The 24161-nt window shown below is 34.1% G+C and overlaps 2 protein-coding genes across 3 annotated transcripts in view; one reads left to right on the forward strand and one right to left on the reverse strand.

Annotated features, from left to right (window-relative positions):
* Positions 1-7670, reverse strand: part of Pi3K59F (phosphatidylinositol 3-kinase 59F) — a 27850-nt gene extending 20180 nt beyond the window's left edge. Inside the window, exons 1-3 of one of the 2 annotated variants that reach the window (XM_088240937.1) lie at positions 7447-7670; positions 7178-7366; positions 3807-3963 (exon numbers count right to left, since the gene is read on the reverse strand). In XM_088240937.1, the coding sequence (XP_088097063.1) occupies positions 3807-3963; positions 7178-7366; positions 7447-7523 (423 nt within the window). In that variant the 5' untranslated portion in view covers positions 7524-7670. Of the gene's footprint in view, positions 1-1252; positions 1394-3806; positions 3964-7177; positions 7367-7446 lie in introns of those variants that run through there. The other variant, XM_088240938.1, reaches the window with a different exon arrangement.
* A 1828-nt stretch (positions 7671-9498) lies between these two features.
* LOC148271789 (ubiquitin-conjugating enzyme E2 Q2) lies at positions 9499-22034 on the forward strand. Its single transcript, XM_088240940.1, is given in 7 exon segments — positions 9499-9769; positions 13309-13425; positions 15805-15905; positions 17632-17954; positions 19692-20093; positions 20096-20110; positions 21853-22034. Coding segments are annotated over 7 exon segments (1152 nt in total). The 5' UTR covers positions 9499-9607; the 3' UTR covers positions 21885-22034.
* The last annotated feature ends 2127 nt before the right edge of the window (positions 22035-24161 follow it).

A 24161-nucleotide genomic window follows, 5' to 3' on the forward strand; every position in this document is an offset into this window, starting at 1 on the left:
GGTCCCTTTTTTTCCATACATTCTCATTCAAATATCCCCCCCAATTAACGTTTTTGTGTTTTTCATAACCTCGGTTTTACGTTGAAAATTTTTCGAAACTCATTCAATCTGTCAAAAGACGTCGAGCCGCGCGCCGCCGCGTGAATGGAGATTAAAATTGATAAAAGAAAAGAAGATATTTGAACATCATAAAAGTGTGAAACATTTTTGACGCAATGTAAATGACAGTTGAAATTCTGTGGTACCATACTAAAAAAAGTGATACCATATAAATAAAATTGCCCAGTATTTAGGGGGAAAACCATTTTATGTATTTTATGTAAGTTAAATTTTTTATTTTCGTGTTTTTAAGGTTAAGTACCTACGTAAAATTATTTAAACATGTTTTTTTTTTAATTCAACAAAAAAAACACATTTTAGTATTGATTGAAAAAATACAAAATATTTTAATGAAATCATAGGTAAATATTAATAATCCCCAATTATGGCACTTTTTAAAAATTTTCTGCAATATATTTAGTATAGTCCTAGTACAATAAATATATTTTTATGTAATTTAAATTTTTTCATACATTTTCCATTTCCTCACTTAAGTGTTTTCCTCAGTTTTACACTTTTTTGTTGCTCCCTAGAAAAACGTAAAACAGGGGTTTTACTGTATACCTAAATTAAATATATCTAAAAATCTACATATCTCGTAAATAAATTATCTCAATCCCTAATATACAAATAGCATTTCGCTCAAAAAGTGTAAAACTTATTAAGCATTAGAGCGAGAGAGACAGTAAAATGATGCTCAAATACCTATTCTAAGTAAGTCTTTCTAGATTGTAACAATCACTAAGATATACCAGATCTTGTCTTGAGGTAATAATTATAACTTTTTTTTGTCCAAGCTTTAATTTTCTTTAGTTGTATTTTATTTCAATTGTACCTGTATCTATTATATAGAAAAATATTTACAATTGTTAAATGGACTGTAAATAAATAAATCAATTTGACTGGCACCGCAGATAATAAAGACATATAGTTGATATGAATATAATCAAATTGATGATTACACATATTGCAGGTTGTAGAGTTTTGATAAGAATTTAAGATAACGTTTAGAAATTTTAAATAAAGATTTGTTTCTGATCAGCGCTACTGGAACTTTAAAATTAATGAGTGATAAAAGCTTTGGACAATCGACCACATTATCTTATATTTTGTACAGAAAAATAACGTCAGCCGTTAATAAAGATATACTTACATGCTTAAACTGATTTATTATTTGTATGAAGCACAAACTGCAGTAGTAAATAGTAGGTAAAGATTATTAGTTGTCAAATAAAATATATTTTCACTTTATTTTGAAAACACATCTCATTCTTTTGTTGAGGTGCTAAGAACTGCTTGTATAAGTATAATATTATTATTTATAATGAAATAAAAGCTTTCAGATGTGAATCGATTGCGTAAATATGACCAATTAAACTAAACAAAGTTCTATTTATAATAATAGAGCGCTATCAATGTGTTATTCTGTTGACAACAACAAAATACGAAAATATATATTACAATATTTGATAGTAGAAAACACATTATTATTTATTTACAGATATGAGAGACAATAAAATTTTAAAAAACTATTTGTTCGAGAGAATTCTATATTCTGTGAATAGTAAAATGTTTTTTTTATTTGAGCATGCATATCGACTGTATTCAGGACAAAGGCTCTGAAAAAAGCAGTTTCATTATTTCAAATGTGTTTCAAACCAATTGCAAAGGTCTTATATAGCCCAGGAATATTAGACCAAAAATAGCCATAAATACAAAATGTTTTATAACCAGCTGATTTTTTGTATATGTGTTCTAGATGTGGTACTTAATCATTACTCAAAACTCTCCACCCCCCCCCCCCCCCACCCATTGCGTCTTAAGATATTTCATTATACATACTTAAAACTGTAATAACTTTTAAACACAAGCAGCTAGAAAAATTTGGAGTATCACAAAATTACGGTTTTATTTATTACAAAACACATTGGTTGAAAGAGCGACGTTGTTTCGCTATCGAGGCGTAATTAAAATATGATTTTTGCTTACTGCGATGCTGGCGCTGTGAAAATTCTGTAAAACTTTTCATTGGCTCCTTCCAACTTCTAAAGCCTTATCGCAGTTTAACTGTTATAACTTTTGAACGCAAGCAGCTAGAAAAACTTGGGAGTATGGCGTTGTAGTAACAGAAGTTGCAAATTTAAAAATTATTATTATACTTTGGATGAAAGAGCGGCGTGCGTTTGCTTTCAGCGGCTGACATTTGTCGATTTTTCAACACCAAATCACTTATGCGCTAGACTTTTTCATCATACGCAGACAATACAGATGAAGCTTGGCTTTGGCGACGACTGTTTACAGCTGTTTCTGAAGCCTTTTATCAGTCAACTCAATTTTGCATTTATTTTATTTAAGGCACATAATTTTTTTTATTTACTGGGGATATCAACAGTAATACATGTAGCAAAAATATAACAAATAAAATATACAGAGAATAAAACCAATGACAGATATCCACAGAAATACATTAAATACACATACAATACATACTAGTGTGTTTGTGTAAGTGAGTGAGAGGGTGGGTGAGTGGGTGTTATATTGGAATGAGGGTGGACATGTGTGTAAATATTGCACAAGTGTCAAGTGTAGAAAATATAAATATAAACATAAAATATTAAGAATTAGAGATAAAATAAAATAAAATGAAATAAGATAAACCTTATTCCGAAAATATTTTAACTTTTACAAAATTTGCGTAGCGTCGCCGCCGCAGTAAGCAAAAATCATATTTTACATACGCCTCAATAGCGAAAGAATGCCGCTCTTTCAAACAATGTTTTTTATAATAAATATAACTGTTATCTTGTGATTGAAACACCATACTCCAAATTCTTCTAGCTGCTTGCGTTTAAAAGTTATAACGGTTTTAAGTATGTAATATACCACCTGACACCCTGCATAATGAAATAGCTTAAGACGCAAGCGGGGGAGGGGGGGGGAGTTTTGAGTAATGATTAAGTACCACGTCTAGAACACATGTACAAAAATCAGCTGGTTATGAAATATTTTTTATTTATGGCTATTTTTGGCCAGAAGTGTGGCCTTTGTCCTAAACACGATCAATATTATTATTTTACTAACATAGATTATAATTAGTAAATATTGTAAATTGTGCCTGCAAAGAATTTTTTTACAATAATTTGTCAAAAATTAAAATTTATTGCAGCAGAGAGGGAAAACATTTTTGAGAAGGGAATATGGAAGCATAGGCATTGTTGCAACAAATTTCAAATTCAGCCATGTCTACAAACATTTGAATATACTCAAAAAGAATGTTACATAAGTTTACTTTTTATTTATTTATGCTTTATTAAGTTACTTCATAAGATCCTAAACACCAATATAAACATTTAATTTACATCACACATTACATAAATATATGGATGCTGGAAAGGAAAAAGTTACTAAGCGACATGTGGTAACTTTACAGAAGAACCATTTAAGGATTTTATTTTATTAATAAAAAAATTGCATACATGCGTATTATATCAGTGTGATTCTTACATAATTACATAATAAATCGTAAAATATCAAACAAATTTCATCCCGATGAGCATTTTTTAGAACATTATAAACAATATTAAACAATGTATCCTCACTGGGGTAGTTCGTGCCTAGGACACTTAACAATAATTAATGGTTATCAACTAATAGTTTTTCATCGTGTGCTCAGACATTAGTACGAAAATAAATTTGAAAAAAATTACCTGTCTAAACATTCCGTGCTTTCCAAATAGTGATATGGAAGTCCCCCCGACCACCATCAGCTTTCCGGGTCCGGCGCAGTCCAATATCGTGAGTGCGAGGACCGCATTCCTCGGCAGGTCGCTGTAGTATATCGGGAGAGTCACCCACTCGTTCCAACTGCAAATAAAACCTCAAGTTGACTGATGTACCCGCTCACAGAATTTATTTATTTATTTGATAAAATCCCAGAGGGCTCGTACAATATTTGGTTACGAAATACATAAAGTATTAAAGTAATTGACACAAAATATAATCAGAATTATTTCACTAATTTGTTGATTATAAAAAAGAAAGGAAAGGGGAAATAAGTAAAGACGAATAGAAATCAAAAAGAGGAGAATTGAGGGGATGGCCATTCAACAGAATGGAAAGCTAATTTGATAGCAGCAGGAGTGAGCCAGCCAGAAGTCCAACAGCTCAGCATAATTATTAGCTGTTCTGTAGATGCGTGCCAGGGGAGAATGGTGGGTAAAGTTTGTCCTATTGTACTCATACTGGAACATGTGATAGAGTCTGGTGGTCCTTGTGGGTATACAAAAGTTTATCGGGGACAGTAATTTTGGGCAATCTATTATGGTACATATCACTTCGATGGTGTAAAGTCAATAAATTAGAACTAAATATTAAAAAATGCAAAATAATGTCATTTCATAGAACAAAACAACCAATTTCCTTCGAGTACCTATTAGAAAACTCCAAAATTGATGTAGTCAAGTCCATCAGAGATTTAGGAGTTGTTTTGGACTATAAACTGACATACAACGAGCATATAGATAATACAGTTAATAAATCACTGAAATTACTTGGCTTCATTAACAGAATATCCTCTGATTTTACTAATGTCCGTACAATCAAAACTCTTTATTGCTCAACTGTTCGCCCTCTTCTAGAATATGCCTCAGTGGTCTGGTCTCCATTCTATGTCAATCGCATAAATCACATTGAATCAGTCCAACATCGCTTGCTTCGAAAAATAGCGTGGATGCTCGGACTAGAGAGAGATAATTATTCTTATGCTGAAATAGAGTCAATGTTAAATATTTCTAGTCTATAAAAACGTAGAACTAATATTGACTCCATATATATGTTCGGCATACTAAATGGTATAATCGATATTCCATCATTACTGGGACAAGTAAAATTCAATTTTCCGACTCGTAGATTGAGAAACAATGAAGTACTGTTCATCGATCAGCATAGAACAAACTATGGCCTAAATTCTCCAATGACCCGCCTTTGTCGTATTGTTAACTCAAGACAAGATCTGGACTTTTTTGGTTTAAGTTTACAACGATTTAAACGAGCACTAAATAAATAGTCCAGATCTTGTCTTGATGTCCCTTATGTTTGTCAATGCTTCTTTCTTTTTTTTTTGTTAATGTTTTAAACTATTCTTTTATTGTAATATTTAAACCTTATAAATTGTATACATGGACAATGTCCGTTATTAAATAAATTAGAGTGAGGTCAGCAATTATCCTTCCGATAAAGAGCAATGGTAACCTCAACTCAGACATCAAAATTTGGTAGCGAATTTCATTTATAGGTTTAACCTTTTTGAACTGTATGTAGCGTAAAAACTTCCTCTAATTTAATTTCCATACGTTGAGTTTTCTGGGTTATTAAGCCGTATGTCGTACGAAGAGGCATTAACATCAACCTCCCTAACGATGGTGGCGCAATACAACAGGTGTCCCATTTTTAATACTCGGGCTGCTGGCTAAATGATGAGTGGAATTCAAAAATAAAATCCAGAAATGAGATGGCGAGGTCAACCTTGAACAAAATGCAAAAACTCCTATCCGACCGAGAGCTGAGGTTAAGCACTAGACGGAGAACTGTAAAAGCATATGGGTTATCCGAGCTTTTTTTTTTTGAATTGGAAGGATGAACTGTCAAAACCTCCATGATAAATAAAATTGAGGCATTTAAATTGTGGTTGTAAAGGAGAATGCTGCATATCTCATGGGCTGATTGAGCGTCCAATGAAAGGGTACTGAATATAATAAAAAAGAACGAGAACTGTTAATCACCGTCAAAAGACAAAAGACCGCATACTTTGGCCACATATTCCGTGGATAAAAATATGCCCTTATAAAACTCATAGTGTAAGGGAAGAAAGAGGGTAGACGGAATTGGTCTGGAATACCAGATGCAGCAATGGTCATCAGCATTCTGATGCAGCATTCTGACCATTGTCCAGGGTCGACAGAGGTTTCGGGTGATGCTCGCCGACCTTCGATGGGAGCGGCACGAGAAGAAGAATGTCGTACGCACATCCATCGCACGTACATCGTCAGGGTTGATGCGTTGGGTAAATATTTATAATGGACATTACAATAAGATTTTAAAACTCGGCAAATAGCGCAAATGTCAGAAAAACTCAATGTGCTTTTGAACGGTCAAATCTAAGAAAAATCTAAGAAAAAAAATAAAAAAAATTATTGTTTTACTATTGGTTTATAGTTTGGAGCATAAATCACAATTTATATAAATTATTTAATCTTCTGAAATAAAATGGAATGAATTCAGAAGAACGCACTCTCAACTCAAAATAACAAAACTTTAAAAAATCATAGAAATATGATACATATTATAAACAAACAAAAAAAATGTATCGTATTATCATTACTACGATTTCATATTTTTAAATTACTGATTGGTGGGTAAGCTTCCCGAAACCAGAAATCTATCACAACACTCTATCATTGGTTGATTTAGAACAACTTGTGACTAAAACACTTAAATCTCATATAGGTAAAAATGCAAAATGAGGCAAAAATATGAGTACACTTTTGTAGAAAAACGTAATAATAATGACTCGATAACTTCGCCAGTAGGCGGAGTTGGCATATGGATTAAAAAATTCTTCGCAACTCCGACTTCGCTGATTGGCGGAGCTGGCAGTGAACCTGTTAAAGTAGTTCATTTTTATTAACTTTTTGATACATTTTAGAGACATTTGGCCGTACAATTAAATGCTCTTATTTTTACCGCGTGTAAGAAAACATTTTTATATCTAATTTCTTATAGCACTGAACTTCCTCATGCAATACCGAAAAACAGACATTTATCACCGAGCTGTTTTGTGTTTCAATATTCTATGATTTTTTTTGTATTTAGCTTGTGTTTGACAAAACTTTTCGATTTGGTTGTTGACAAAGCTTGAATGCTAATGAGTATTTTGTTGTAAAGGCGTATACAGAGAACGCGTTGCTAGCGCGTAATTAGTACCTAAATTACATGCTAGCAACGCACTCTCTACCCTCTACCCCCGCGAGAGCATTCAGAATCACAGCCCTGATGAGTGTTACGAGACTTGGCCACTTACTTCCAGCGGGTGGTGAACGGTTTATACGCCGTGGTGACAGGGAGACTGAGAGGTCTACCATTCTGCAGTACCGTTAGACTCACATACAGATCAGAACATCCATCTTGATACAAACCGGAGAATTTCAACATTGGTTCTTCTAACAGTTTGTCATACTCCGGTTTCGGTCGGCTGCCTTCTAAAGTACCACTAAAACGTTTTTTTTAAATCATTAATATAATGTAAAATAAAACACAATATAAATAATTGAAGGTTCAATAAAACCTTACATCTTTATTTGTACGCGATGTTCTAAAGACGAACTGTACACGTAAAAGAATTTATTGTTTAACTCGTCCATTATCATAATTCTTGAAATACAAAGACGAATAAATAACTAAACTACATAGAATATTAGTTTCTAAAAAAACAATAACAAAACTTCAAACAACAGCCTATCCAGTTTTGGTTTTGACTTTTGACGTTCTTGAAATAAAATGTAAACAGCTGTTATGGATATATTGTCATTGTGTGTGGCTATACACATAAATTTTATATGGCTACACCGGTTTCGATATTAGTTAATAACTTACCCACGTAAAATTATTGTATCCGCTATAAAATTAGTTTAGTATTTGAAAGAAAAATATTAAGGAAGATATTTGGTGCTGTCAACCAAAACAGAGTATGCAGGAGACGGTTAAATCATGAATTAGAGGTGCTACATGGCGAACCCAACATTGCACAATTCGAAGATAAAATAAAATGATTACAGCGGTAGGGCAATGCGCACAGAATGAATGATAATCATGCCCCCAAAAAAATTATGCCTACCACTCCGGAAGGCAAACGAAGCAGAGGCAGACCAAAATTAAAATAGCTGGACAATGTTGAAAGTGACATCAGAGCAATTGGTCTGACGAACTGAAATAGAGCCGCAGGGTGCAAGGAAAAATGGAGACTGATTCTGGAGAAGGCGAGGGCTCACGATAAGCTGAAACGCCACTGATGATTATATAAATAAAGCTCACACGTTATTTTACAATTTTAAAAAATGGGTACCTTAAAAGGTGAGTGAAATCCACCTTTATAAATAACTCAAATTACATTTTACTTAAAATAAAATCACTTATTGGAAATCCACATTTTATGATTATTTCTTCTTGCTGTATTTTTTGTTAACGTATTACAACAGAGATGGATAACATTTTAGAGAAAGGAATATTGGTGTCTAGGCTTTTGCAAGGCTTATGACCTATCATTGGTGGCTTAAGTAACTGTTGAGCACACTGTATAACATTCTCCATTTTACCTTTGTTTGGACATCTGCGCAATTTTTCTTCAATTTTTCTTATATTCTTCTTATTGATGAATTTTGTGAAGTTAAAGAGCAGAAACCTTTAATAATGGGGGTGAGATTTATTTGATTAAATTATTTCACTGACATACTAGGAAAAGCCTATCTTTTTCGTTATTTTAAATCATTCTGTTATTGGATAAATAAAATAAAAAATACCGTTGACTGGTAGGGCAAAGCAAATCTAAAAATTCGTGCCGGCATCACTCACATATAGGTACGTATGGAAAAAGATGTTCAACACCACCTATGGTATAAATATATAAAAGTGAAATTTAGAAAATTCGCATAATAAAATCATAAATGTAGAGTATGTATGTAGGCAAAATGTGATCATTTAAATAATAAACAAAGATTGATTGATATCCCTCACTTATTAAATCGTTATCAAAACCGACAAATAAAAATGAATGAAGACACTACAAACAAATATTAAAATTCTATTTAAACATTAACACCGTAGAGTGGTCATGAAAGTGATTGGAATAGTTCATAAATAGAATTAATAATCTCACCTAAAATATTTTAACGACCAGAATCTGCAATGTTTTTTTAAAAAAGGATGAGAGGAAAACAGTACATTCCATTAATGTTTTTGGGTTCGTAATAAATTATTGATATCAAACAATTAAATTATCATAAAAATTAAGCGATATCTAAAGAATAAAAAAATACTAGTTAAAATGAAATTAATTAATCGTAGTAAATATTCAAAATTATAATATTTATAATGAAGCTTTCAGGAAATAAAAAAGTGCGTAATTTTTTTCATAATCTTATTTAAAACAATGACAATTACCTTGCAAGAATGTTAAAAGTCAACAATACTTTTCTGACACGCAACTCTTTTTGTGATTTATGACTCATTTATTTCCTCCGGTACGAAAATGCCACTGACAAAACAGTTTTTTCAATGTGGCCATACAAAAATTAGCTCCGAGTTCGACGAGTTTTGCCGAGCGCTGCCGAATCCGATCGTTTTTTTGTCCGCAGCCATCTTACTTGGGAGTGAATGGGAGTAGTGCGTCGTGTATTTTCAAAAAAATAATTTCACTGCTGGTGGGAAGAAATTTTAGTGGTCCTTTCGCACATCGATGGCTTGTTTGAATACTTTAAAATTAGAAATAAAGACTCTGGAGCAAGCATTCCCCAAAAATCATGAAAGGTTTCAGATAATGTCAGCTAGTGTCGATGAGCTCAGTTGTAGATTCGTAGGCAAAAATGGCAAAAAATATGAAATTCACGCGAATATTACAGTAAGTATCGATGTTTCTTTTCATACATTAACCAAAAACCCTTTACTCGATATTATTATGGTCATTTAGAACATCGAAAACTTTTCTCGCGGACAAAGGCAGTTATTTATTATCGGTTTCATATTGACAACACAACCTACCAAACAATGCACTCCCGTTTCGACAGCGAGTCTCGCACAAAAAACGATTTCCTGCATCTTCTCGAGAGGTATTCTCATATATTTTTGTCATATAAAGTACGCTTTTTGTAATTTAAACACATTATCATGTAATAAACGTTTCATTTTAAAGTTTTTCGTGGATGATGCGTACCTCCGTAATGTGAAAGTTGGGAGTTTTTTTATAGACTCGAAAATTAATCACGAATTTAGTTGTTTCATCAATTTCCTCGATCATGAAGGGAAAAGATAATGAGTATTCATCGCGGAGTTATGTATTAGTTTTAAATTGTACCCAGTGTTATCGGCTATAAGTAATAAATATCGTATCTTATGTTATTGTGCATTACCATAATATAAACATTTGTCAGTGTCCAGCTGTGAACAGATCGTGTCGGAGCAGTGTGATGGTGGTGTCGACCCGGGTGATAGTCACCATCGATGTCTCGCCGGTGGAGTGTTTCATCACATAAAAATGAATTTACAAATATGTGCACACTTGATATATTTATTTTATTTTATAAATTGATTGCATAAAATAAGTATACATATTTAATAACAGGGAATCTATATAAAACTAGTGAATAGAAAATGAAAACGGAGTGGTCTCTGTTTAGGATAGTCTCCATCTAACATGGCTCAGCCTGTTCTAAGATGGAGATTTTTTATCTTTTAAAGTATAAGTAGTTCTATACTAATATAACAATAATAAAAAGAACTTAAAACTACTTCATTTTAAAATGCCTACCTAATCAAATGTAAGAAATTAATAATCGTAATTATACACAAAATAAAGTATATATACGTGCCAAGAATACATGTTACTTAAACATAAATAATATAACAATGTTTGAGTATGTCCAAATGCTTGCAGACTAGCTGGATTTCCTCCCTAGGGAGTTATTCATATTTAAATTTATTTATTTAAACCAGCCAATGACAGGTCATAAGCCCTGTAAATGCCTAGACTTCCATATTCCCTTCTCAAAAATGTTTTCCGTCTCTGTTGAAATAAATTTAAATATCAATAATATAGTTTAATAAATAGTAAAACACAAATATAAAGTAAAGTAATAAATAAGAATATAAATAATATGTGTACCAATCATATAAAAGACTACGTTTATTAATCTACATATATTTTTCAAAAAAATCTCTCACTTCACTATTTATATGTGCGGTTATTTTTATTTTAAAATGTGTTTTACATTTTGAGTCCTTTATATTTTGCATTAAATCATTAAATATTTTTGACGCAATTACATTATATTGCTTTTTACCAAAGGCGGTTGATACAAATGGGACAATACAGTTAATTTGTGTTGCTGAACGAGCGTTTATATTATTATTGTTCTTCATAGCTTATGGAAATTCATGTAGTTTTATAATAAAGTACAATTGAAATAGTATAGAAGAATCTACATTCACCATAAACAAAACAAAACGGACACCTATGCTAAATTTCATCCAATCTGTTGTGCAATGTGACATTTTAATTGTTAATATTAATTTTTAAATAGAAATCTTCAAGAAAGTAACATACAAGTCTAGGAATTTACAAGCTTATGACCTGTCATTGGGTGTTCACAGTAATCATCATTATTCCATGTCCGCTCCCCAGTTGGAGCATATGATGTCCACAATAGCCGCCATGCGTCTATCGGCTGCCGGCTCCTGTGCGTCCACCCGAGTCAGGTGCGCGTCCCGTAGTTCTGACATAAACTGCCAACTGACAGTCAGCATCGGATGTCGAGAGTCTGATGCCTCGTAAAGTAGGCAAGCGCGGTTAAGGGTCTCGGGAAGCATCCGCAGTATATGGCCCAGCCGACCGTATCGCCTCCGCTTGATGACAGTAGTCACCGGAGTTTGCTGTGTCCGTTCTCTTAATATTTCATTTCTCACAAAGTCAAACCACCACACACCCGAGATTCTTCCTAGACACGGATTTTCAAAACTCGGTATTTTGCTGTCTCAGGCCCTAGTGAGGTGCCCCGATTGGCATCCGTAGAGGAGAATAGGTGTTACGCAGGCGTTATGTAGGCGGCATTTGGTTGTCACTGAGTAAATATCCCATCTCCAGCAGCCTTTATTTTGTTGGATTTGGCGCCTGCTACTCCTAGCCGCACTCCCGGTTCTTTTTTAAATCTGCTATTTTCTTTAACATATCATCAGTGGCGCTACAGCCCATTGTGGGCCCCGACCTCCTCCAGAATCTGTCTTCGTTCCTCCCTGCACCCTGCGGCTCTTCTCCGGTTCGCCAGGCCAATCGCTCTAATGTCACTTTCCACATTATCCAGCCATCTTCATTTTGGTCTGCCTCCGCTTCGTTTGCCTTCCAGAGTGGTATAAAGATTTTTTCCTGTGACTTATCGAGGCCACACTGACAATGCATTCACAAGTCATCAGTCTTTATATATTTCTAATATTTTTAAATAGATCAAGATCTTGATTAAAATTTTTATGCTATGCCTAGAATAAAGATTACTCTTTTGAAGCTTTAAAAAAAAGAAAATTTTGGGAGAAATAATGCATTGAAAGCTTATAGTAATATATTATTGTTATCAAAAACATTTTTCACTTTGTGGTATGACATTTTACACTTATAACCACTTAATTTTTTTAAATTACACTTCGACCGGTTTCGAGGTTACTACCTCATCGTCGGGAATTTAACTTAAATTACTGACGATGAGGTAGTAACCTCAAAACCGGTCGAAGTGTAATTAAAAAAAATTAAGTGGTTTATACAAATTTATAAACAAATAAGTGCTTATAGTAATAACCTAATAGAGTCGCCCATACGGAGAAAAACCATTATATGATTATTGACCACGAAGTTAGCTACAGATTACAGAAATAAAACGGGCCGTATATATTTAGGTTCAAAATTTCAAGCGCTAACCGAAACCGTTCATTACACGCCTGTTGTTAAACTAAAAATCAAACTAGAACCAAACCAAAAATTTGGAACACTTTTGTTCTGTGCAATGGAGTTTAAGGACTTCTCTAGAGAATTATTACTCTGAGGCTGAACTAATAAAAAAGCTTTAAATGCGATTATCTCGGAACTTGTTTTAATGACTTAATGCATTCTGTCAGTGAAGCCTCGACATACTCCCAGATATTTGAACTTTCGATGATTTGGTTTGACAGTCGAGGGATTTCGAGCATCAAGGCACGAAGTGTCACTCGGTGCGTGGGTTTTTGCAATATTGATTTTTAAACCCATGCGTGCGGAGTACCCATTTAGCTTATCTACAGGAAACAATCGTGATATTGACTATTTATTTCGGCATAGAAATCATCCCCGCGCGAGTCACTACTGCCATCAGTTGTAATGTAACCAGTCAAGGTGTTTGGTACAAAGCTTGATTGTTGCAGGAGACGTATCCTTCCGCTCCTCCCGTGTGGTTTGCGGAGAGCGAAGAAACCAGCGTTACGAATGCAGTCCAGATCCTCAGCAACACGCAAGGAATAGATAACCACATTATCAATCAAGTTAGTACCATTCTTATTACTTCCTACGTATCTAACTATCGCAACCACCGTGCCCGAAACTTGTCGAGTCTTCGGTGATACTGCAATACCGCGTAACCTCAATTTTTATGCATAACCTGCATAAATTCGTTCTAGGGACTGAGGGCTGTTAGTTGTAAATTATTGATGTTTTTACTCTAAATTTTGATAATTAGCTAGCCTGAAGTGGTCTATTTTATAAAATCTAAAACTCGAGAAAACAGATGAAACACATTTAATTTCAGTGTGCATTTATTTATTTTTGTTAAGTTCCCCTCGTCTATGAGCTTTGTAGCTGCAAGACGATCGATAATTTAGTTTCAATATGTAAATGTTATCAACTATCAAATACCTAAATTTTGTAAATGGGGTCTAGAATTTCAACTGTCCATGTAGCCGGTAGCTGCGAGACGTTCCGTAATCTAGCTACCACCTGTTAAAATCTAAATAGTTCATAATTGTAAACGAGGAACCAACTATAAAAATAATAGGTGAATTTTCAAAATCATCTAACTATAATAATAATGAGTGAACTTTTTACATTCTTATGTTAGCTTCGTAGTTACTCCAAAACTCTGCTTCAAAAATTTTTTGATATTGAAACAATAAGCTTCAATAAATTTATTTTTTATTAAAAACTTGTTAAATATGGCACTTTAGAATTATATGAAATGAAAAAAAAAAACATGAATTTTAAAGTTATGCCTTTGATTAATGATATGTAGGTGCAGAAATATCATATAGACCACTTTCACTCAGATAGATTATATTTTTTAAGTTCTATAATGCTCATAACCCGATTTTGCTAAAAATGTTACATATACCAGTTTAGTTCTAGGCTAGCTAATTGTTCTAATACTCCAACGGTATTTTTGGTTGATTGAAATCGTAAGTAATATATATAATTTTATATGTAAAATTTTAATATGTAATTTTTCACTTCCCCTGTGAAAAAAAAAACAAATCGATAGCTACGCAGTATTGCAGTATCAACGATGATATGACAATTTTACTAATTGAACAATTTTTGCAATTTCCTTTGCATTGGGTTAAACTAGTAAAATCTCATAGAATCTGTGCATTATAAGTCAGTTGAATTCTGGGGCTACTTTTAAATTTAAAATTCGCTATGTGATGTTTTTAAAAAATTCTTTATCACCGCAACAGGCCAGGGGACCCAATTACAGTGGTTAATTATAGTACAGATCCCCTAGGCTTAAAAAAAATAATGTAAAATATTTGTGTTCTTACCGGTAATCGAACGTGCATCCTTTCACGTGTGACTCAAGCGGTTTAGCCATTACTAATGGTAGAAATCTACGTCATGAAACAATTGTTAAGTATTTTTATCAATAAACTAAGGATATGGTTTCTTAAATAAATAAATTATATGACTTGGAATTCAATCGACGTATCAAGCATCTCAGAAGTATATTATGGTGCCTAATAAGTTTTCCTTTGAAACTATGATTTATCAAAGTGTGGTGGAATACACTCAGAGTTGCTTCAGTGTTGTAAATTGTCCCTTTTCATAAGCAATTATACAGTAGCAAGTTTCTTATTTAATACTGTTGTATGTTATTTAGTTGCATAGTGAATACTAATATCGACAATTAAAACATTGCCCACTTGTTCTGTCTTCTAGAATATGTCTCCCTTCTGTGCAGGCCGAATACATCATATTGAATCGGTGCAACATTGTCTGCTAAGGAAAGTAGCATAAATGATTGGCCTCGAGAGGGGAGAGGGAAAAATCTCAAGTCTACAAAAATGTAGAAATAACATCGACTCCATATTCATTTTTAGTTTACTAAATGGCTTTTTTATTCTATTTTTAAAGGAATAACCCGCTAAGCCTCTATTAAGAGGCTCGTCAGCAGGTGGAATAAAGGGGATATGGAAGGAGGTAATGAAAAATACACCACAACACCCAGATCAATCGAGAAAAAAATCTTTCTTGGATTTTTTTCTTGCAACTGGCGGGAATCGAACCCGCGACACCAGTTTCACAGTTGGCCGTCTTACCAACTGCACCACGGCGCCTGTCTAATTGATATACCGTCGTTACCCGATCAAGTGGTATTTAATGTTCTGATCCTTCGGTTGCGAAATAATGATGTGGTGTTCCTCGATCAGTACAACTCAAATTATGACTAGCATACACCGATGTCCCAATTGTGTCATATCGTAAACTCGAGACAGGATCTGGACTTTTTTTTCAATCAGTAAAATAGACACTGTCTTGTTTCGGGGTCATTATTTTTTTCTTTTGTCATAGCTTTCATTTTTTTAGTTGTATTTTTACTGTAATGAAATGTACCGATTAAGACTGTAAATAAATAATCAATGAAAACATTTCAGGTTGGAATACTATTAAGAGAATTATGTAAATTACACGGCGTACCCGAACCACCAGATTTAGACGGACTCAAAATACAAATGCACATGTCGGTCAGACACAGGTGAGGACTCTCTCTCTCTATGCTTTCTATTGCACGCTGTCTCCACTCAACTGGGCTTGCATTCTTAATCTCGATTTATGGAATTTTGAAATTTAACAATAATTTAATTTGAAAAATCACAAAGTTAAATAGTATTTAATCTAAAATTATAATAAGAATAGTATATCTTAACGCCGGCCATCTTCCTGCAATCAGATGAAATATCGGTTTAGCGATAGTTGTAATTTCAGGTCTCATCTATTGTTTACAAATTGTATACAACGGAACCTCTTTTTACACGATTTTGAAATAGCACTATACAAAAAAGAAATAAAACAAAGAATATTTGAACATGAATTTAAAAATCCGTAATACAGTAAAACCTCGATTTTACGTTTTAAAAAGCCAAAATTATGTCGTAATAATGATGCCGCGGCCCGAGCGCCACCGCGTGTGCCACGCGAATGAAGAATAAAAACGGGTAAACAACTAATAAAGGATAAATTATTGTCCTAACCTAAATTCAAAGCAGGTGCAGTGTAATTGATCTTTTTGTTTAATTGTCTTCCTTTAGGGTTAGTCTTAGTTTTCATTTGAATAAAAACGTCATATTGACTTTTACAAATCACGATACGCAGTTAACAAACGTTTAGAAACAATAAAGTTTTAATATCATTAAATTGCAATGTTTAAAGCGTAACAATAGTAATATTTAAAGTTATAAAAAAGTTGTCATAAAAGTGGAAACAATTTTGCCGCGATCTATATGACAGTTGTTTTTAGTGATGCCATAGAAAAAAAGCGATACCGTATAAATAAAATTTTCCAACATTTAGGGGAAAAATTATTTTGTTATTTTATGCAAATTATTCAGTTTTTTTATTTTTTATTTACACATAAAACAATTTGAACATGCTGCTTTTAAATCAAATAAAAAAAAAGATTACGTAATATTGTTTGAAAAAATATAAAAATATTTTTAGTGAAATCATTGAAAATAGGTAAAAAAATATTGTCAATTCCCACTTATCACCGTTGGTCCAATTTTTCTGAAAGTATATGTACACTAGTGTAGCAAATCAATTTTATTTGTATGTAATTCCTATTTTTTCCATACATTTTTCATTTCCTCACTTTAGCGTTTTCCTCAGTTTTACACCCTTTTTTCTTGCTCCCTTGAAAAACGTAAAAAGAGGGTTTTACTGTAGTAATATTTTATATTAATATTTTTCGTTTTCAAAATTCCCTTCATCACTCTTTTACTTACTCGGCGTATAATATAATATGATAGTGATAGTGAATAATCCTCGAATAATCTTTGTTACGATTTTCAACATTATTGTAAAGTCTTGGCTATATATTTAATAAAATCAAGGTACAATAAATAGCAAACGATTTTTTTAAAATCCCAAAATGACTTTTGTGCAAGGAAACTGCACGGCACTAGGTGGAATTTATCACCCGTGCCAGAGTTTTTTTTGTCGATATTTCGTCCATTCCAAAGTTCTTATGATAAACTTGTCCTTCCTTAAGAAATAAGATGCGGCTCTATAAATATTTAAAAGTGTATTTAAGTATAATGTATACACGAGTTACTATTTATTTTTCTAACTGATTTAGATCAAAAATCATACCTGCGGCAGCTTGGGAAACATCCCTGGAAATCAAACTTATTGCATTATTAGCTAGTAGCTAGTAGCGGCTCGCCCTTCAATTAATGAATGATAACTGTAATTGCCTCGTTTAGGTTTTCAAAAGAAAGAGAAAATAGCAATGGCGATGGTGGCGGGGCGGAATCAGGAACAGAAGAAGAAGAGGACATGGTCGGAGACTCGGACTCTGACGCTGACGAGGACCTCCCGCTGGAGATGGAGGAGGTACCGCGGCCGCCCAAGAAGGAGGAGATGGAGTTGGAACACCTGGCGACGCTGGAGCGACTGCGGCAGTCGCAGCGTCAGGACTACTTGGCTGGCTCCGTGGCTGGCTCCGTGCAAGCCACCGACCGCCTCATGAAGGAACTGCGCGACATCTACCGCTCCGATTCCTTCAAGACTAACATGTACTCTATAGGTGAGTTACTACACCTGTACAACATGATACGTACATTTATTGAGTTCTGAGCGCAGCTTGTAGCGACACGACCATGCCTGCGAACTTGCCCCGACTCTTTAGAAAATCTGTAAATATTCACACCCACACACATGAGATATTAAAAGAAACTTAATAGAACTGAATGATTACTATGACCGCTCCTGCACGAGATGTATCAATGGAATCCCCATACCAGTTTAAGGAGTCATACCTGGAAGCTCTACCGTCCCCGATTCCACCTCGATCCTATGCGAGACTTTTTTCCCTGCAGGGTGGTTTCAGATTTGAATAAATTGCCAGGCCCAGTTCTCTATTCGATTTCGGTGTACTAGTTCAAAAACTGTGCTTTTTCGAAGGAAGAGGAACGCAAACAAAAATCAGTACACGAGATAGGTGCGCCGGCAAAAACTGCCAGCCTGTAAAAAAACTATATTAATAAATATAATAAATTTAAATATACATATCCATGCTGGGAAGGAAAAAGTTACTAAGTGACATGTAGCAACTTTAGGGAAAAGCCAATTACAGTTTTTTAAAATATTTATTATGAATCTCGTATTTTAAATTTTTATTTAAATTATGTAAGAATCATGCCAAAATAATATATTAATTAAAAAACAAAACAAAAAACTTTAATTGGCTCTTCTGTAAAGTTGCTACATGTTGCTTGGTAACTTTTTCCTTTCGAGCTTTGATATAATGAGAAAGTACAGTGGTATTTTAAATATTTTTTTATTTATTGTACTATAATCGCTACGATTTTTCAAAGTTTTATAATGACTCCGCTCGTGACATCACAAGTTGTCGTCGGTGAGTTGTGCCGATGTCAGAAAGTAGAATCCCGTAGCCGTCGAAATACACTAAACGTTAAAAAAAAATACTACCTGGAAACCAAAAATTTCTCACAACACATAACTCTGTAATTTATTGGTTGATTTGCTTGAACTTGTGACCTAGTGCATTTTAATAAAACCACTTTTTATGTTTTTGAGAAACTTCGCAGTACAATTCAATGCTCTAATTTTTACCACCTGTAAAAAACTATTTTTTGTATTCAATTTCCGTATCTCTGAATTTCCTCATTGGGCATCTCCATATTACTTTCAGCAGTTTATCCACATTCCATCACAGTAATCCATTCCCATTTGAACAAAGAGTTTTGAACTGGATTTAGACTCCTCGGTCACATGATCCAGTAAGTTAGAGTAAAGATCCTCAGACCTACCGCAGAGAAATGCCCCTTAGCCAAAGTTGTTCTACTTTTGGTATGTAATAATTTACACTCGAGGAATATCTCCCTATTATATTTTTGTTGTGTTCTTTGTTTGCGTGTCCGGGTGGATAAAAAATATAGTTCTGTATGTGAAATAAAACCAGAATTCTGAACTAGTGCTTTTGTTCCATGACTGTCGACGGTAAAAATCCTGAAAAGATAAATTTAGTGGAGAAAAGTTCGCCTTGTAGTGTAGTGATTTGCTTTCACGCTCGAGGTCCCGGGTTCGATTCTCTGGAGGGTTGACATATAACATCTGCCAAAAGTATTGTTTCCGCTGTCTTCGGACTGGCGCCTGAAGCGTAGGACTGATCACCTTACCTTCGAGACAGATGATTGCAGGGTTTGATAATGGTGATTGTTTATTAGTTCATTTACGGACATTGTCCATTTATACAGTTCATAGTTTTTTGCGCCACATAACAGAGTGTATCGTATTTCAGAACTGGTAAACGACTCCATCTACGAGTGGAACATCCGCCTGAAGAGAGTGGACCCCGATAGCCCTCTGCACAACGACCTCGCGCTGCTCAAGGAGAAGGAGGGCAAGGACTCTATCCTGCTGAACATCATGTTCAAGGAGAGCTACCCCTTCGAGCCGCCCTTTGTTCGCGTGGTGTACCCCATCATTTCGGGGGGCTATGTCCTGGTGGGGGGCGCCATCTGCATGGAGCTGCTTACGAAGCAGGGCTGGTCGAGCGCGTACACCGTGGAGGCCGTCATCATGCAGATCGCTGCCACGCTCGTCAAGGGCAAGGCGCGGATCCAGTTCGGAGCCACCAAGCTCGTGTCCCAGGGACAGTACTCGTTGGCGCGCGCGCAGCAGAGCTTCAAGTCTTTGGTGCAATCCACGAGAAGAACGGTGAGTATCTATCTATCTATCTATCTATCTCCCTAGCCGTCTGTACTGCAAACCTTCTCCAAGTAGAGAAATATACACCCGAACCATCTTTGTGTGGTAGACGCATTCTGCGGAAAATCGCATTGAAACATCAAAATAAAATATATAAAAAATTAAGAAAGTAATATGCCATTAAAAATAACTTTAAAATCTTTAATTATAAATTTTTTTTAATAACGTTCTTGGTTGCATATTATTTTAGGAACATTTTAACCCTTTTAAGTCCTAAAGTATAATTAATATGATCTTATTTTCTCATCAACTAAAACACAAGTAAAACAGCATTTATTTAGTTAAAACTGCTTTACATATTTTCATTATATCTCCACTATCACAATTCATAATAAACTTTGATTAAAACAAAAAATATTTTTGCCAAGATGTCTGACACACTGGATAACCTGTAATGTCAGACATCAACTAGAGAAATAATAATTATTTTAATTATGTACAACTATTATCACTCCATATCTAGGTTGCGGTTTGCGATATGACTTGAAATAACTTTCTTCTTCAGAAGAAATGGTTCTTCACAATTAAAGACCTCGTTCTGAAAACATCAGATGTCCAAAGTTTTTCAAAATGATATTACTGGATTTTATTCTCTGTCTATATGTCCATGCAACTCTTCTTTCCAAATATTTCGTTTAAAAAATCATAGGTACCTTAAATTCACTGTTAAAAATACGGTGTTTGTGTGAAAACTGCAAATGTCCACATTAATTTGCATGAATGAACAAAAAATATCCTTTAATTAGCATTTCTACCAGTATCATTCATTGTTTGACAGTTTAAAAGGTGTTCTAATTTTTGTTTAGTTTGCAACAAAAACACAAAGGTCCAAATATTGTCTAAAAATAGCTAATGTCTCACTAATATTTTATGTAATATACATATACGTACAACATTTATACAATTTTCAATTTTAAATTCAAACTTCAATAAAAAAAATAGTAAAACCGTGGTATTCAGTTAAAAACTCTCCTGAAAAATTGTTGGTTTGTGACATTTAAGGTTTTTAAAACGAGGTCTTTAATTAAGAATCAGCATCAATCTAACCATCGTTCAGTGCAAGAATTATGAAGTGGTGGGAAGAGAATGCCGATTCAATGAATAATATTGACTTTCTTGTTTCACAAAGCACCAAAACATTCACACGTGGCGATGTCACCTTGCAATAAATGAGTGAAACACTGGATGTTTATGTATTAAAAAGTTGGAGTGTATGTATTTGTTTTTTTATGAAATAGTGCTGCATTGTATTACTTTTTAACAAGAGATATACATCTTTTTAGTGAAGTAATTGGTTTTTGCCACCTTTAAGTGATTACTTTATGTTTAAATAATCGGGTTGTGGTCTCGTGGCTAGTGTTGCAGACTCACGGATCAGAGGTCCGAGGTTCGAACCCCACTCTACCCCAACTTGATTTCTATTTTCTAATAAAGAGTTATTTACAACTCGTTGAAATTGGTCACCAAAATTGAAATATTTGGGTAAATTATAAGGATGCTAATATTTCTTTTTTTTTTATCAAAATGTGTAGATGTTGTATTTTTTTATTTACTCAAAAACCACAACAACATGCCACTTTATTAATATGTTCGGCGCTAGATGTTGTCTTTTGAATGAGAAAAATGAAACTAATTTAGTGTACTCTGTGCGTGTCCTCTCCTCCCTATTGACCGTGTCGTGTGTGTTGCAGGTTGGTTCACGCCCCCCAAGGAGGACGGCTAGAGGCCGCGCCGGCGCGCCCCGCCCGCACGCAGACGTCTATCCCTTAGTTATCCAGCATTTCTTATCGAGAATAACGATGCCTTGTGTAAAGAAAGTAAAGTTATTAGACGTACGCGGGCTTCCCCGTGTAACTATACTAGGAAGGTACTGGGACGGAGCGCCGCCAGTCAAGTCGCTCCTCGGGTTCCCGCTTGATCTCTACCCCGACTATCCGACCGACTGCACGTATAAATATATAATATATCGGCTCCCATCGAGCGGAGTGACGGTGGACGATGAAAGTCCGACGCGAAGGGCGATGGTATGAAACGGAGAAAGAGAAGATGGCGCGTGTCTCCGATCCCCAGACTAGGTAGAATTTTGTAAATATAAACTTTTTATGATGTAAAGTAATCTTCGGTAAGGAAGTGTTATTGTGATTGTATGTTACTTGTAAAATGACTCCGGTGAATAATAGAAGTATTAGTGCGCTGGATTAAAGTCCACATCCGCAGCCCGGACTGTACGTAGGCTAGGTTACTGCTGATATATGGGACTAATCTCTTCAGGGGGCGCTTCAGGACTATTCCACACTGCGGTTTTGTCCGCATTATTTTTGTTATACAAAAATATTTTATGTAAATGACATTTTCAGTAAAGCATTTCGAACAGTCCATTTCACAGATTGGTCAATGTTTTAAACTGAGATTCCAATAAATGTTTTTAAACAGATTATGATTTTTTTAATTTCCATCGCATAAAATACTGCGCCGTTAGTTCCCCTCGAGTTAGTGCCTCTCAATATTACCACACTCTCACTTATTAATATAAATATAATACACCCATCGGTACTGACGAGATCATACAAAGGTGAGTGCCTTCAGTTTCCATTTCAGACAAAAATGTTTTTTCTAAACTATGGCTAATTCATCGATGTTACGTTTTTGCAAACTTTTATTGATTGGGTACTTTATGTGTTATAAATTTAGTTTGTAGCTAACAAATATGTATCGAGGAAGTAGCCGATTTGATAAATTCTTCATTACCTCCTGTGAAATGCCCTATTCTTCGGTTTACAGATCTCTGCTAGTCTTTAAAATCCTAAAATATGTGTATATAAATTCTAATAGATAGTTTCGAGAAGAATTTCTTATATCTGCTATAAATTTTACAATGATGGTTTTATAGTTCATTAAATGAGGTACGTTGATAATACGTAGTAATATGTTTGCGCGAGCTTTGGGAAGCGGCTCGATGTGGAGTGTACAATTTAAATTTCTACAACAGTAACTCGCTTCCTTTTCGAGATATTATGCACAACACCTATGTTTTTTTCTATATTTAAGTAACTAAAATAGGTGTGCAATTACTAGATTCATAAATTGAAATTTGTATATAAATATTTAGCTGTATTTTGATTTGTAAGGTATTGGTAAATACTCGTATATTGTATATAGGTATAACATAAAAAATGTGTATTTCTGAAAAAAAAACAAATAAAAAATAAATATATTAAAAAGTACTCTTGATTTTTATATTGAGGAAATTTTGTTCTATTACTTTACTGTGTGATTATTTATTGTACTATTCCATTCTTCATTTTCTGGATTAGGACTATTTCATTCCCCGGAAGGCACGGGCAAATTAGACGCGAGAGGAAATAAATCGGCATCGATGCTTGAAAAATATACTAATACAAATTGTGGCATTTGAAACTCTATTCCGGAATCTGGCCAGAACACTACAAATATATATGTTTTAAACAATAAATTTATAAATGAAATATGTAATATATATGCACATTTTTTCAGGGCCATACTGTGAAACTTCATAGGAACATTTTTTATAAGTTACTTTTAAAAACATTCAGTTATTTTTTGGAAAATGTCTTTTTTTAATTTTAAAAAAAATTGTTTATTTACATACATAAGTTTATTGTGCATTATTTGAGACCCAACTCCATGGGATTAAAAGTCCTGTGTTGAGATCGGACGAGCAATTAGTTGACACAGACACATGAGTATCACCACAAATATAAGATCAGAAACATAAAAAATATTTTAAAAAAATACATATATATGGTAAACAGTAAACTCAAAGATTCGTAAATCGTCAAGGAATTTCCTACTCAAATCCCTACCGCTAAGGAAAATCCAGTCCTTAACTCTTTTCTTGAAAATAGTTTTTGTCCTTGAGAGCTCTTTCAAAATTAAAATAAATAAGTGAAAAACGTATCGTGACGCGGACTAGGGAAGCGCCGAGTAGGGGAGGATTAGGGGTTAGTGGGTGCTAGTCTGA

This window comes from Micrasema longulum, unplaced genomic scaffold (assembly GCF_059751315.1).
Source record: "Micrasema longulum isolate JH-2025_06_02 unplaced genomic scaffold, ASM5975131v1 h1tg002648l, whole genome shotgun sequence".
Taxonomy (NCBI): domain Eukaryota; kingdom Metazoa; phylum Arthropoda; class Insecta; order Trichoptera; family Brachycentridae; genus Micrasema; species Micrasema longulum.